Source organism: Lissotriton helveticus, chromosome 12, assembly GCF_964261635.1.
Source record: "Lissotriton helveticus chromosome 12, aLisHel1.1, whole genome shotgun sequence".
In the NCBI taxonomy this organism is placed as follows: domain Eukaryota; kingdom Metazoa; phylum Chordata; class Amphibia; order Caudata; family Salamandridae; genus Lissotriton; species Lissotriton helveticus.
In genome coordinates, this window is record NC_136073.1 from 304,414,880 (window position 1) to 304,432,159 (window position 17,280).

Genomic DNA, 17,280 nt, shown 5'->3' on the forward strand with positions numbered 1-17,280 from the left:
AGCGTGTTGTGCCTAGAGAGCTGTCAAGGTACCCTCCGTTTGTGGCATTGGGCGTGCGTAGTACTCTAAACGTGCCAGCGTGTCTTTTGTTTTAATGTCGAGTAGCTGTTTTGGGGGCAGGTAGGGATGATTCTTGGTCAGAAGCTAGTTTGCTTTGTAGTAATGTCCGAAGTGGCGGCCATCTTAAAGCCAGGCAGCCTTATGCAAGGGAGAAATGAGCTGGAGCTTGCAAGTCGGGTGGGTAAGCGCCTGCAGAGGGGTAAATGTGCCTTCTGAACCTGGCGTCAAGCAGGGAAGTCCTTGCGTCTTGTCCGTGGTGTGATTCACGATCGGAATCTCCTCGAGTGTGTTGGGATGTCTGACATGGTGGCCATCTTGGGTCCAGGCATCCCGAGGTGAGGGAGGAGTTGGAACTTTCCTGGGGGCCGGGTAAAGTTAATTAATATTTGAGGAGGGAGTCGAGTGATTGCGGCGTCCGGTAGTCGTTGCTGGGGTCCAGAGGAAGGGCAGCATGGGGGGGGGGGGCGCCGCGGTAGGGAAGCAGAGCAGCAGATCGGGAGCGGGCAAGGGCATGTACCTTCAGCCTCCGGATCTGTGGTCTAGCAGCCAGCTAGCGATCCTCGAGCCTTCCTTGTTCTGGGCTCGTTCCTGTGGGGACAGTCGAGCCTTCTCGCTCTAGAGGCTTCCAGCGAGGGGGTTCCGGTGGGGTCGCTCCGGTCAGGGAAAAACACTAAAGAGTGTACCATTGACCGGAGCTCGTCCCAGTCACTCCCTGCTCGCGGCGGCCATCTAGTCTGCAAAGCTTCAAAATTAAGTAGCTGTGACATGGTTTTGACAGGAAATGCTTGCAAATACTTCGGAAACCCTTCAGAACAATCAGTATTTTATAAGATAAACATTTTCCATTGTCTATTGTTTTTCCTAGTTCCCTTTTCAATGTCCATGACCATGCCTTTTTGTTCTGCTAAACTGGAGTTCTTTTATAATCGCCATGGCCTTACATAGTTGTATGCCAAGCTGGAGACATTTCTTTTTTCATTTATTTTCAAACGGTCGGGCCAAGCAAGCACATGGTAAGTTAGGCTTTGTTAAATTTCAGAGATTCTGAGGATACTGGATCCTGTAATCTTCTGGTGAAATGATGCCAATCCGCGCGGTTTAGCAGTCCTATCCAATCTCTCCTCATTACAACATTCCGCCTCTTTGGATTTATTTATTCAGCTCTTTTCACATTACTTTCTTAGTCAAGAAGTAAGAATGAGAATTTAAGTGGAAGTAAGAAAATGATAAATTACACAGATCTCCCATTGTTAAAGTGCGCTGTGTATACAACATTTACATAGGAAACAAGAGAGAGAACTGGCACTGCCTTTGGTTTTAGTCAGTCAGCAATTCACCGCGAAAGATGGCTTTAGCGACACAAATAATTCTCGGGTGTCTCATCATTCCTCAATACTTCATCTGGCAGAGTGCATTCCGAACAGGAGTGGTTGCTTCCAAACCATTATTAGTGACAAGTGTGTATGTGATGAAAATCGCACCTCTGGTAAACAAGTTTTTGCATGGACGGGATCCCTTCTATCTCTGTCAATGAATAAGTTCTAGATACCGGGGTTGGTTCATCTAAGTATTACAAGGGAGTCTGAAGAATTTTTTGTTTACTAATTTCAGTGGGAAATCATCCCATGCTATGTGCAACCTAACATCACCCTGATACCGTTGGCTCGGCAAATGATATCCTTAGCTTCTCACTGGATAGTTCCTTCATTCACTGTGCTTCCTGTAGCACATCATTGCTTTTCAGTGACATAGCCAGCTGTCTTTTGTAAAGGAGCAAAGCATGGTGGGCAAACTTACATGCTGTTGTGTTCTGCCTATATCTCACCACTGAACCCAACAAACCTTTTTGAGGCTACACAACCACAGTGCTCATCAGTCGACCTTTAATGTTAAGTACATTATTCTAATAAGGAAATTAAGAGCAGGTCCAAAATATAATTCATGAGATAGGTGTCAGTAGTCTGACATCTCAGGGGTACGTCTGACACTGAAATAATTTTTTTATAGGTTTCTGTGTGTTAAATATGATCAGTGCAGTATGTTGTATCAATTTAAACCGAGCATTTTAGAAGACCAGTTTAGGGCATCCCAATGTAGATTGACAATCTCTGTCCTACATCGATATACTCTGTCCCCCTATCTTATAATATAGTCAGGTCTACCTTAGTCATGTACAATAATGCTGACTATAGCAATGTCATGGTCGTGTGGCCATACCACAGCATCAGCAGCATCATAGATAGTATTGTGTACGTTTGTAGCATGCCAAGGGAAATTTCCCAAGCCTTTCGGACTGTATGTATGAATGTGTAAACCAACAGAAATTGTCCTGTAGGAACTTTGAAGTGCTTGTTGCAAACACCAAAACATGTAGTTTGTCACCATCCTCTAGTGTTAGCGTTTCAGTTCATGGCCAAGTATCCATTACAGCTCACTTGCACTGTATTTTGAAAGAAGACACAGATCATACCAGTAGATCCGGTTCATAATGCCCTTTTAGGTTGGATTGTTATACCAACAATAGCTAGCCATTGTCAGTAATGCAGGGAAGTCATCATTTCTCTTCTGCGGTGCGAACAATTCTTCCAGGAACCCAGTGGGATTAAACATATGTTGCAGATAGAGCGTTATAGAGGATTAAGCTCATTCAGCAATCACGCCACTCAAGGCATTAGAGTGGCTACGTATTACAGTTTTAGATCAGGTGCACTTAATACATGTATTTATGAATGTGTAAACCATCAGAAATTGTCCTGTAGGGACTTTGAAGTGCTTGTTGAAAACACCAAAACATGTAGTTTGTCACCATCCTCTAGTGTTAGCGTTTCAGTTCATGGCCAAGTATCCATTACAACTCACTTGCACAGTATTTTGAAAGAAGACACAGATCATACCAGTAGGTCCGGTTCATAATGCCCTTTTAGGTTAGATTCTTATACCGAGGGTAAATATGAGAGGTATCCCTTAACTAAACATCAAGGGAAATAGGGTTGTCTAACCAGTGAACTGAAGATATTCCCCTGAATGAGAATGATTAGGAGAAGCCAAAAAGGGGTCAAGGGAAAAACAATACCACAATACAAATATATATGAAGAATTCTTACAATTTATTGAAACATCCAAATGTTAAAAGGAGAGTGGTCCCAAAGATTGGAGTCCACTCAGCAAAAATAAAATAATAAAAGGGAAGTTTCAATTTCGGCCAGCAAGATTGAATCACAAAGACAGAAAAAACAGTAAGACATAAAATGTGTACAATACTTATTGTATATTCGGACTCTATTGTATACACCTAAGCTATATGTACTATGATACAATATATCAGCGAAGATGTCGAGATCCTGAATTATACAGTGTGTAGCGTCGACGCGTTTCGGTGGTTTTCCAAATTACTGTCCACCTTTATCAAGACACCTTTTGGTTTCTGTCGTGGTGTAGGGGTCTATATAATTGCCCTAAAAGAGTGAACATACAATAAGGTTTGATGAGTGCATAATCGTAAACATTTGTCATACATAATACAGTTAAATGCTTGACTTTTGACAACTGTTACAAAGCTATACATGTAGATGATAGACTGTTGTAGTAACTTCTATGTAACCAGGCTTGCTGCTCTCGGTGAAACATTCTAAACTGAAAACAATTTAAGATGAAAGAACAATTTGAAGAGCTATTTGCAAATGCTCTTGCCATGTTTTGATCCGTAGATCTACCCTCCTAATACATGCATGCATACGTGTGCAAAAGTCAATTTAGTTCACAATTCCTTACAGGGTGGCTATTCACACTTTTTTGACCGTCTGCTTTGTTCTCAGATCCCTCTAAAGGGTGGCCTGGTGTTTGATTGTTTATAGTTTCTTTAGCTAGTTGTCTATAAGGGGGGGCTGTTTAACCTGGCCACTGAGCTAAAGAAGTCTCTACCTCGGTCTAGTTTTTTGGGGAGGTGGGAAGGAAGGTTTGTCACGAATTTTGACAGATGAAGGTATATACCAGATTGACGAGTCTAAAACACTCAGGTCTATTGTCTCAATTGTATATAACCAAAAGGAGGGATTTACCTTGAAGTCCGTGTGTTTAAGTTATATTTCTATATTATTCAATTTTTGAAAGCCAATTCTGTTGAGTTGTTTCTCTTGATATTATATCTAATTTCATACTCCTGTAAATCACAAATATGTGACAAGCTTTACACTGATATAAGTAGTGGTTTTTCAATCTCGTTTTTACTAAAGATTATATAGGTATTATAGACAGAGGTTGGACATACCTGTAAGTAAGGTACCTAGGCATATGATGAGTTCAGAGTTGTTGTGCCTAAAATCTGTATTACTGGTCGTCTTTACATAGTTAAAATCCAGAGGCGCCTAAGTCTTGTCCTTGCAGGATTAGATTCCGTTTCTCTAAACAAAGTATATAAAGATCAAATGTGGGTCAGTTGGAAACAATGTTATTGGGGAGTTGCTGGTCTGAGTGGCCATCGAATTATATACGCTTACCTAATGTTCCGCTAAGGACTGCTCACTTCTCTGGGTATATTCAATATTAAAATTGTAGAACCAGAGGCATTAGCACCATGTCCTCGTGTTATGTGGTTCTAAGAGTCAGAGAGGGAGAGAAAAAAGGGTCTGAAGGTTAGAGAAACCCTGTTTGGTTCAATCACCGTTGTAGTCTATCCTCCTATCCTAATGCTGGCGCTTACCTGTTGTTTTACGATGGACTGCCTGCTTCTCTGGTTCTGCGGGAAATGCCCGGTGACAGAGAGCGCCGTCCTTAAATACTCCATCTCGTGTCTGATTCGTCCGAAAATTACCCAATCGGGTTGATCGTAGTCGAAGCCTCTAGATTAGCATACTAGGGCTTGAGTAGATTCTTATACCAACAATAGCTAGCCACTGTCAGTAATGCAGGGAAGTCATCATTTATCTTCTGGGGTGCGAACAATTCTTCCAGGAACCCAGTGGGATTAAACATATGTTGCAGATAGAGCGTTATAGAGGATTAAGCTCATTCAGCGATCACGCCACTCATGGCATGTGAGTGGCTACCTATTACAGTTTTAGATCAGGTGCACTTAATACATGTATGTATGAATGTGTAAACCATCAGAAATTGTCCTGTAGGGACTTTGAAGTGCTTGTTGAAAACACTAAAACATGTAGTTTGTCACCATCCTCTAGTGTTAGCGTTTCAGTTCATGGCCAAGTATCCATTACAGCTCACTTGCACAGTATTTTGAAAGAAGACACAGATCATACCAGTAGGTCCGGTGCATAATGCACTTTTAGGTTAGATTCTTATACCAACAATAGCCAGCCATTGTCAGTAATGCAGGGAAGTCATCATTTCTCTTCTGCGGTGCGAACAATTCTTCCAGGAACCCAGTGGGATTAAACATATGTTGCAGATTGAGCGTTATAGAGGATTAAGCTCATTCAGCAATCATGCCACTCAAGGCATTAGAGTGGCTACGTATTCGAGTTTTAGATCAGGTGCACTTAATACACTCTCAGTGGCAGTAAGCTGCAATGTAAGCTCTATGACGCCAGTTTGAAACATACTCATTAGTCTAAGGAAGAGCTCCATTTGGGCCATGAAGTCATGCTTCTCACCACCTCATCACTGCCTGTGATGCTGTTAGCTAAAGGTCCTGTCTGACAGACCCTCTGTTGGCTGCTGGCCCTTCAACATGCAGTTGAGGTTACAAGGGAATGTCCACATAAGCTTTGCTGCTCCAAAACAATACCTAGGGTGTTTGCTCCTGAATGTTGGGAGCCCCTCTCTCCAGGGACTCTGCACTATAGTCAGGCCCAGGAGGATGATCGCTTTACTTGAGTCTTGAGCCTTCGGTGTGGTGGATGTTGAGCTATGATTCTGAGCAGCCCAAATTGGCCTTCATATTATCTTCCGATCCAATTAAAATTATGGAGGGTCAATTCGCATTAAATAGAGAATCCACCAAAAGTGTCTCTAATTGTAATTCATAACTTTGCCAAGACCCATAAAGAAAAATTTGCAGAACCAGGCATTTCATGTTTTCCAGTTCTGCAGAGTCAGTGAAATATCAGTGTTATCAATACAGAAAGTAGAAAAGATAGTCAATCAAGGTATTTAGCATGAGTTAAATCATAATATTAAGCCATAAATACAAAGGGGACCATGCTTTTCTAGCCTTCTTTTTTACCACTACAGCTAAATTATAGCTCCTTCCCAAAGAGGCAAATATTTTTTTTATGCTTTAGACAATGACATCACACAGTTTCATAGCTTGTTATTAAGTAGAGCGGTGGAATAAAGAAGTTACTTGCACAGCTAACCAATCAGACTATACATTTTGAAAACTCCTACTTGCAAACGTTTTTCAATGGACAGAAACACGAGAAATGCAATTTAATACAGTGGACTGTTCTACACATTCACAGCATCGACCATAGCAACAAAGGTTTAGCACATTAACCTCCAAGCTGCTTCAAATGCATCTCCTTGGCTTAGGAAGCTCGAGAAATCATACGTTTGAGCTTACAGAGAACGTCTGTGGCTTCAGCTGAAGTTTAATTCTTTTCAGAAACGTAAGGGACTAGAAATGTACATGCACAACATTCAAACATACATTTTCAGTAATGTGACCTGGTTATGCTAACTAAACCAAACCTATATTAAATATTATTTTTCAAAATGGGAAAAACATTTCTCACACTGCGGCTAAATGAAATCACCCAATTCTTACACTGAAAGACTTCAAGCTCAACCTGCAGATTTCGGGCATCTTCATCAGCATTGAGATGTTGCAGGATAGAAGGCCAAGCCTTGGTAGATGCAGTGTAATGGGTCTATTCAGCCATCTAGCGCGACCATGTCCCATTGCAGAGTGCATTTTCAGACATCAGAGGTGCTGCTCGCCTTACAGATATCCTACAGGTTCATTGGGGTGCACCAATCAGACAGCATGAATGGTCCCAGAGAGAGCTTCAAGAGTACATATGATGGAACAGCTTTGCACCAGTCATTATAAAACAGCAATAATAGCAAACAGCTCCTAGAAAATAAGATCAACACCTGCAACAAGTCTGCTGATTCCGCATGAATCAACACTTCACTATCTGCTTTAAATGTACTTATGAAGTGAAATAGTATGTCCGCAAACAGCAGCCTGTCTTTTTCTGAACAGCATGAGCATATTTTTGCTTTGTTACACAATTTTCCGTTTTGCATCAGTAAACTCAACTTTCCTGAACATTCTACAAACACAAATTCCAACCCACACTCCCAGTATCTTTACTTTTACTAACTATAAATTAGGTCCCTGAACATTAGCCTGCCATTTTCTTCATATCCAATCGTGAACAGGTTTTCATTTCATGGCCATGTAGTACCTCTTCCCATTGGTTGTTAGTGATGCCCATAATATTTAAAGAATTTCCAGCAGGTGTAAGGAAAAAACTCCTGTTGGACTTCGTCCTTTTTTGGCAGGTTTATACCAAACTTTTTGCTTCTTCCTCCTATTCTTTCCTGACCTGTTGTTGTTGGTGTTAGGACTCTGGGCAGTTTATCACTGCCATTCAGTGCTAAAGTGCAAATGCTCTCTGTGCAAATTGTGAACATGATTGGGTATCCATGATTGGCATATTTTATTTACTGGTCAGGCCCTAGTAAAGTGCACTGAGTGTACCGGGGCTGGTAAATCAAATACTACTATAAGTAGTTCTGAAAAAGTAATTCAGACCTATCACTGTAGAGTCTGTGTGCAGTTGTTAACTGCCATGTCGACCTGGCAAGTACATCCACTTACCAGGCCCTATCCTTCCCTTTTCTTACATATAGGACACCCCTGTGGTAGGCCCAAGGTACCTTCTGCGCAGGGTGCAGTGTATGTGAAAGGTAGGACATGTCCTGATAGTGAAATACTGCCAATTTCGCATAGGATAGAATGGGGAATGCTTTGTAACATTTTCTAGCATATCTTCCCATAGGGATAAGATAGAAAAATAAAGTTTAGGATCTCTGAACTCAGAATTTAATAACACATCTTTTACAAAAGATGGTATTTAAATTGTGTATTTGAAAATGCCACTTTTAGAAAGTAGGCATGTTCTTATTTAACAATTCTGTGTGCCTCTGCCTGTTTGGGTATTGACTGTCTGGTTTTGAAGTGACATGGGCTGGGGAGGTGCATTCTCTCAGACAGCCACTGGGGAGGGGGGTTGATGTGTGTCTTGCCTTTCCTGAATGAGTCAGGGCTGGGCTGAATAGACCTGGGCTGCATTTAGTGTAGGGGGAGGAGTTCTCACTAGCATCTGAATAGGCCCAGTCAGCATTCAGAGTGGTGGGAGGAAATTTCCCTTGCACCTGAATAGGGCACTGTCTACCTTACACAATGCTGTGTCCACCTCCTGGCAGGCAGCTGCACCAGAGAGGACAGAACTGATTTGTACTGGGCTCAGAGATCCTTGCACAAAGAGACATTTGGGGGAATAAGTATTAGACCTAAAACCCCTGAACTTTAGACTACTTCTGTAATCAAGGGGAACATTTGCGAAGGAGAAGAGCTGGAGAAACTGAGGAGAAGTACTGCCCTTGCTGTGTGTCTGGGGTTGGCTTTCAGTTGCTGTTTTCTGACACGGAAAGGAGAAGGACTTTGCTGTGTGATGTAACCCCTGCTTGAGGAAAGTCTCTAAGGGCTGAAGTAAAGCTTGCCTCCTGTTTTGAAGTCTCAGGAACACAAAGACTTCAACCCCAACTCCCCTGAACTTCCTTGCTGGGAGTTCTGACCTACCAAGAGGTGCCTGTGACTGTCTTTGGCCTCTAGAGGTTGTTTTTGCAGTTGGGAGCTGAAAAAGCAACAAAACAACAAAGAAATTGACGCATCGCTCTTCTTGCGACAGTTTTTTCAACGTAATGCCGTGGTGCGAGATAAATCTCCACGCTTTGCTGCGTCACTGCCGATACCAACACAGTGCTTGTTGCTGCAGCAAGATTTGACACATCGTGGGATTGCGGCTGAAAAGGGTGATGCAGCGCCGCTCGCCGCCGCCACATCATTCGCCGAACCATACCGGATATCCACTCATAGTTCCTGTGCGGCAAGTTTTCCCTGATACATCACCCGCAGATCGGAGTCGTCTCAGACTTGACACATCGCTTTCCCCTACATACCGGACCCGACGCATCGCTCCCCTGTACAGTGGAACTGTTGCATCGCATCCACAAAGATCTCAGGAACAACGTACCTCTTTGTTTTTCTACCCTTCCCATCACTGCAGCTGTTTGGCTTGGTGAATTTTGTCGCAATGACAGGTACTTTGCAAGAAATCATGAATCCATAGTTTTCTATCGATTCAGTTGCTTAAACCTTTTGAAAGTAATTTTCCTTAATACTTGTATGTTGGATTTTTGTTGTTTTGTTCTTGTTAAGTTTAGATAAAGATACTTTACTTTTCTAAATCGGTGTGGTGTGCATTTGTGGTGTTATCACTTTGTTACTGTGAGTGTTGACACAAATACTTTACACATTGCCTTTGGGATACGCTTGTATGCTTATGCCAAGCTACCAAGGGGGTGAGCAGGGGTTATCTAAAGTGTGTATCCTCCTTACCCTGACTAGAAGCAAGGGTCCCTATTTGGACAAAGGTACCTACCAGTGCCAACTAGAGACCCCCATTTCTAACAACTCCGTTCACCTTTATTGAGAGAAATACCTTTGCATGTCACATGCTCCAATCCTGATGCCACAGAGGTTGCTGAACCGAGTACCAACTTTGATTGGGTAGTAAAACTTTATATTAAAAAGCTTTAATAAAGTGCTTATGTGTAAGTGTTATGTAAGTAGCAGAAACTTGGCTAGGTGAGCATTTATCAACAATATTAATGATAATAGTGTTAATCGTCACTATCATGATTTTTGTTTTTGTTTTATGCAGACAATGGGTATACCGGAATCTTCAATAAAAGAAGGATTTGACAGAGACACAGTGAACACTTTAATACAGATGTCATCTGCACACATAGTGGTAAGATCCTCACTATGTAATATATGCCCCAATCTATTTCACATGGAATATGTGACTCGGTGTGAGGTCATATAGTTTTTGAACATAGTTAAACATATTGGCTAATATACACTAAGAAATTTTATTGTACAGCTATACCCCTGTAATACTATTTTATGTACCCTTACATGCATTTGTGAACGTGCTGGAAAACATGTAAAATGGGCATAACATTGTATTATTAGGTAATGTTCTATTCATATTCATTAGTACAAATATAAGGGACTGTGGCCTCTGGCACTTTTAATAATGGGGAGTTTGAAGTTTAAGGCGATTCACAAAGGTGTGTAAGAGTACATAAAAGAGTACTCCTGTAACTCTACGTCCTCTAATCATAAATGCTTTTATGAACTGGACACTTTCTTCTCACTGCCTGAGTTGGGTGAAACCAGATGTTTTATGCAGAATACTTTACATGGAGTGGCGAGCTGAAGAAATAAGGGAAATTATATACTATAATTGTGAGGTAGAACAAATAGTCCGGAATCATGAGACAGTAACTAGTGGCAAAATAATGAGACTATTTATTTTCTACTGTACGCATTCATTAAAAATATAAATTGGCGTTCCATAAGCCTTATTCCGACTACACCTTCCTTTTGACATCCCCTCCTCATTTTTTCCTCTCTTTTTTAATGTTATTGCGTGTCAGTATTTGCGCTCTCGCTTTCTTTTTACACACTTTAAATAAAGGGCTGTTTAAAAAACAGAAGAAATATGAAACTTGACTCCTTAAAATATGACAAAACTAATGAGTACGAACCTGACTTGTGTAAATACGTGTGTGACACACAGGGTCTTTTTCACGTTGAATTTTAATTTCAGCAGCCAATAGTAATTATGCATGTTCGCGGGTGACCATACCAACACTGTGTACTGGTGAGAGGTGTACACACCATTACCCATATGCTGACTAGCACTAAAGGTACTCTTGGCTGGAGCAAATTAAGAAAACTGTACAATTTATTTTACTTGATGGAGACAGCTATGAGGGTTATTTAAGTGCAGATGGAAGGCGCTCTGCCTATAGTAAACGTTATAGTGTAGTGGGAGAATAGTATTTGTAGCGTGGTGCGTGAAGAGCGAACGGGATAACCCTAACCGTTCAAAGAAACTCCAAGAATTTCAATAATGAGAAACAAGCAAAGCTCTCGCAACCACATTATGTGGTTGCGAGAGCTTTGCTTGTTCCTATTTTACTTGATGGCCCCGCGGGAGTCCCTGCCTGTGTTGCTACAACACCTAGACCGGTTCGGCGAGGCTTCGGGTTTGAAACTTAATTGCGGTAAGTCTTTGATATTCCCGCTTGCGGGGTATGGTTCAGTGCCACTGATAGATCTGCCGGACCATGGGTTGCGCTGGGAACGGGAGGCATTCCGTTATCTCGGACTTCAGGTGGCCCCAATGGATGTGCAGCTGCTGGTCCGGAATATTGATCGGATTCTTAAGTCCCTACAGCAATCGGTGTCCTTTTGGAACTCCCTGCCGCTCTCCCTTATGGGACGGCTAGCCATCGCTAAGATGGTGATGCTCCTCAGGATGCTTTACGTCCTCCAGAATTCACTGTGCCCTGTCCCCCGCGAGTATTCCGCACCCTTAACACGTTGCTTACGTCCCTACTTTGGGCGGGACGGCGCAGCAGGGTCGTCCTTCATACTCTTGTTCGGAGCTTTGAGGATTTGACTTATACTATTATGCGGCACAACTACTGCCGGCAGCACGGTGGTTTGCGGATGCAGACAGCTGGGAGATGCGACTCTTGGCAGGTAGAGCAAACGCGCGGACGTTACAGGTTGCACTGATGCAGGACGGGAACGGGAGCAGACGACACCCTGCCATATGTGGTACGCCATACCGCAGGCATCTGGCAGCGGTTTGTGGAGAGGGTATTACGGCGGGCCCCCTTTCATAGGGAGCTGCCGGTTTAGGTCTGGCCCCTATAGTTGCCATGGAAGAGCACATGTCCTTTCGCGACTGGCAAGAGGGAGGCTGCGAGACCCTGGCTGACCTCTACCCTAGTACCTACATTACTGGGGACTCCAGGATGTGGGGAAGGTTGCCTGGCCCCAGTTCGCGTCTCCGATGTCCCACACACTGAACATCCTTCTTTCCTGCGGTGGGGGCGTAGATTGATCTCCCTATTATATTCGGCTATGAGACAGGACTCAGCTCCACCGGTCCCGCCCTCTTGGGGGGCCTGCAAGGCAGATCTTGGCGCTGTCCTGGAACAGGGTCAGCGGACGCGTATAGGGTGCCTCACGAGCAAGGTATCGTGCAACGCACGGTTCAAATTAATACACTTCAATTTTATGCATCGTACCTATCTGACTCCGATATCATTGAAACGCATCTCCGGGGATAGGGGGGACAGCTGTCCCAGATGTGGTGTGGGGGGGGATTCTTACATTTAGCCTGGGACTGTCCATTGGTCAAGAGCTTCTGGACGGCATTGGTGGAACGCATAGCCTCCACCACCAGCCTCCGGATAGTCCTGAACCCGCTTCATTGTTTGTTGGCCCTGATCCCCAAGCCCAAGAAAAGGAACCTTTCCTACAAACTCTTGCAATTAATGTTGGTATTGGCTAGACGTAGGGTAGCGATTACCTGGATGGGGCGGAGGGCCCCTGAGGTACCTGCCTGGCTTAGGGATGTGAGGGAATGGTCCCTGGCCGAGGTAACATATATGCAGCTTACACGCAGGGATGAGAAACTGCAGGATGATCTACTCGCCTGGGACTGTCCATTGGTCAAGAGCTTCTGGACGGCATTGGTGGAACGCATAGCCTCCACCACCAGCCTCCGGATAGTCCTGAACCCGCTTCATTGTTTGTTGGCCCTGATCCCCAAGCCCAAGAAAAGGAACCTTTCCTACAAACTCTTGCAATTAATGTTGGTATTGGCTAGACGTAGGGTAGCGATTACCTGGATGGGGCGGAGGGCCCCTGAGGTACCTGCCTGGCTTAGGGATGTGAGGGAATGGTCCCTGGCCGAGGTAACATATATGCAGCTTACACGCAGGGATGAGAAACTGCAGGATGATCTACTCGCCTGGCGAGTTATGTGTACTTCATGGTTGTCTCAGAGTGACTCTGATGGGACGAGTGATGAACTGTTTTCGCCAGAGAGGTCGGGGTCTGATGGGGGAGGGGGACAATTAGGACCTGTGTGGTGCTCGGCTGCTTCCTCTTGCTCTTTCCCTTTTTCTTCATTTCATGCTATTCTGTCATTCCCCATGGATCTTACCTGCCCGAGGATACCTGTACCCCCTAGTGCCATAATGAGGTTGTCGAACTGTCTACGTTTTTTTTTATTGATGCCAATTCAAGGGGGGAGTTCTTATATATGTTGTATAACGCAAAAAAAGAAGTTTTAAAAAAAAAAGAAAACTGTACAATTTGGAAAGGTCCTGTAGACCTTGGCTCACACAGATACACATAGAACATTGTAAAATGTAAGTCAGGGATCTACATTAACCTCAGTGAGTATAAATTAGTTAACAGAATCTGAGGCTTACTTTTTAAAAGACACCACAAATTCATATTGTGGTATTTTCTTTTGTGTTTTTGGTGTACTGTCTAGGAGGTCGAGAGAAAATCCACACATTGCTTATTTTTACAGAGTTTTATATAGCGTAAACTTGACCCGAAGTTATCGGTTATCAGAGTGCTTTACACGAGCACTAGTTGAGTTACATACGGAGACATTCAATTTTGTTAGGCATGGGGCGATTAAGAGAATTGCCCAGAATCACAGGACTTTGCAGGTCCTTGCCAAGACTCCAACCCAGTTTGGAAGATTTGAGGTTGACCGCCCTAGCCTTTAGGCCAACTACTTGTCTGATGACAACTACTTGTCTGATTCCACATTTGCTTCATCAAAGTCGATAAACCTTCAATGTAAATTTAGAAATTAGTTGTAAACCGAACTTTGCTTAAAAAAACACCATATTTAAACTTGAATGGCCTGGGAAAATGTAGACAAGGGAGATAAGACAACAAGCTTGTGTGGTAGCATCCACTGTTGTACCTCAAAGGTGGTACAAACATTACCTGTTCAGGACATTTATACCAGGCGGAAATAGCTGATTATAAAAATTGGGTGAACCATGGTACAAATTGCTACAACAGGGAAGCCAGCCTATATGATGTGTGCCCAAATGCATCTTGCTAATCCTGAAATGGTAGATCTGTTGATGTTCTCATTTGCACCCTGTTCTATATTTTGGTTGAAATTTGGTTCCGTAATGAGTCTATCCTGACAAATACAAACTTGTTCTATAGTTGCATTTTTTGGTCTTCATTATTTTCCCCCACACCTCAGTCTTAGTACTGCCCCCATATATATTCAAAAGATGTAACCTTTAAAAACAATCAGTTTGTTTACCTTTCTGAGCCATTTTGAATAGAAAATGACCCCATATGTTGTTCATATCACAACCAGTAGTGAATAACTGCTTTTAAAAACCTGAAAATGACCAAACCGGCCATTTTCATAAACTTTAACTCATACTCACAATCTTGTGTTTTGTCCTACTGAGGTATACAAAAAAGTGATGGATGGAATGCTTGAAATAATCTCAGCTGCTGTAAACTACTCTGGGAGCATCCCAGTCCATAAATGTTTTGCACACCATACCAAACCAGTTTACACCCAACTATATGCAAATCAGCCTTGGCTCTGCTCCCATATGAAGAGTCAAACCAAAGCTGCCAACCTAGGTCCTCCATGAACCAGAACACAAGCAACCCAAGACCGGATTCGCCTTGATTAGGGCTCATCAGTCAGGTACAGCTTGGTTCCAATATTTAGGGCACCCAATGACTTCACTGCTACACTTATGCAGTCACACATTTCATTTTCAGAGAGGGGACTTGCCATATTTAAATTAGCATCCAGGGTTTGCAGGGACCCCACCAACTGCACACCATTCTAACACTGATCTCCTCTGAGGAACAATGAGTGATTCACTGCCCTTCCACCTGGCTGCTGTCATGGTGAAGGCAAAAGACACACAATTGCGGGACAGAATGCAGAACAAATCAAAACATTCAGCCCCAGTCAAGAGATCTGGGTTAAATCCCTCATTCTTTTGCTCACCATGCCACCCCAGTTTAGACCAGGCCATATGCAAATCAGTCTTGACCCTGTGCCTCATGGGAACAGTCCAGCCCGAACTGCCAAACCAGGTCCTCCCTGGACTGGAAACAAGCATCCTAGGACCGGTCCGGGGTTTCAACCCTCTTCAGCCAGGATAGCTTGATTCCAGTGGCACAGTGAGCCCAGGACCCACGTCTGGGCATACCTGGCGCACTTAGGGCAAGAAAGCAAAAGACACACAATTGATGGACGGAATGTAGAACAAATCAAAACATTCAGCCCCAGTCAAGAGATCTGGGTTAAATCCATCATTCTTTTGCTGACCATGCCACCCCAGTTTAGACCTGGCCATATGCAAATCAGTCTTGACCCTGTGCCTCATGGGAACAGTCCAGCCCGAACTGCCAAACCAGGTCCTCCCTGGACCGGAAACAAGCATCCTAGGACCGGTCCGGGGTTTCAACCCTCTTCAGCCAGGATAGCTTGATTCCAGTGGCACAGTGAGCCCAGGACCCACGTCTGGGCATACCTGGCGCACTTATGGCGAGAAAGCAAAAGACACACAATTGATGGACGGAATGTAGAACAAATCAAAACATTCAGCCCCAGTCAAGAGATCTGGGTTAAATCCATCATTCTTTTGCTCACCATGCCACCCCAGTTTAGCCCTGGCCCTATGCAAATCAGTCTTGACCCTGTGCCTCATGGGAACAGTCCAGCCCGAACTGCCAAGCCAGGTCCTTCCTGAACCGGAAACAAGCATCCTAGGACTGGTTTCGGGGTTTCACATCTCTCCAGCCTGGATAGCTTGATTCCAGTGGCACAGTGAGCCCAGGACCCACGTCCGGGCATACCTGGTACACTTAGGGCGAGAAAGCAAAAGACACACAATTGATGGACGGAATGTAGAACAAATCAAAACATTCAGCCCCAGTCAAGAGGTCTGGGTTAAATCCATCATTCTTTTGCTCACCATGCCACCCCAGTTTAGACCTGGCCATATGCAAATCAGTCTTGACCCTGTGCCTCATGGGAACAGTCCAGCCCGAACTGCCAAACCAGGTCCTCCCTGGACCGGAAACAAGCATCCTAGGACCGGTCCGGGGTTTCAACCCTCTTCAGCCAGGATAGCTTGATTCCAGTGGCACAGTGAGCCCAGGACCCACGTCTGGGCATACCTGGTGCACTTAGGGCGAGAAAGCAAAAGACACACAATTGATGGACGGAATGCAGAACAAATCAAAACATTCACCCCCAGTCAAGAGATCTGGGTTAAATCCATCATTCTTTTGCTCACCATGCCACCACAGTTTAGACCTGGCCATATGCAAATCAGTCTTGACCCTGTGCCTCATGGAAACAGTCCAGCTCAAACTACCAAGCCAGGTCCTCCAGGTTCAAATCGGAATGGCATGGTAAGCAAAAAATTATGGATTTAGGCCCAGATCTTTGTACTGGGATGAATATATGACATTGTTCTGCATTCTGTCCATCGACTGTGGTTTTTGCATTTGCCACCCCGAGTGGGACGGATATGCCCAGACGTGGGTCTCGTGCTCTCCATGCCACTGGAATCAAGCTATCCAGGCTGAAGAGGGGTGAAACCCCGAAACCGGTCCCGGGATGCTTGTTTCCAGTCCAGGGAGGACCTGGCTTGGCAGTTCGGGCTGGAATATTTCCATGAGGCACAGGGTCAAGGCTGATTTGCAGATGGCTGGGTTTAAACTGGAATGGCATGGTGAGCAAAAAAACTATGGATTTAGGCCCAGATCTCTGTACATTGTTCTGCATTCTGTCCATCAACTGTTTTAGCATTTACCATGGTGAAGAGCATGTTTAGTGTATGCCTTTCAGTCCTAACTCAAAAACACAGAGGACTCAGTGGGAAAGACATGTACTTTAGCAGGTCTGAAAGGTTTCCAGCTTTCATAACAAGCGTATACATTGCATCTCAAAGACATCAGGTGGGACAGTTGATATGAGTATGCATAGTCTTTAATTTGCTGAAATTAGTGTGCATTCAGGAACAGTGATTTTTTTTATGGAATCTGTTTTATGTTTATCATCCTTGACCTTAAAA

General features: G+C 43.9%; 1 protein-coding gene across 1 annotated transcript in view; it reads left to right on the forward strand.

The window, feature by feature from the left end:
* LOC144799451 (fatty acyl-CoA hydrolase precursor, medium chain-like) overlaps positions 1–17,280 on the forward strand; it is a 211,976-nt gene that overhangs the window by 146,268 nt on the left and 48,428 nt on the right. Inside the window, exon 10 of the mRNA XM_078670767.1 lies at positions 9,975–10,064. Coding sequence (XP_078526893.1) covers positions 9,975–10,064 — 90 coding nt within the window. The remainder of the gene's footprint in view (positions 1–9,974; positions 10,065–17,280) is intronic.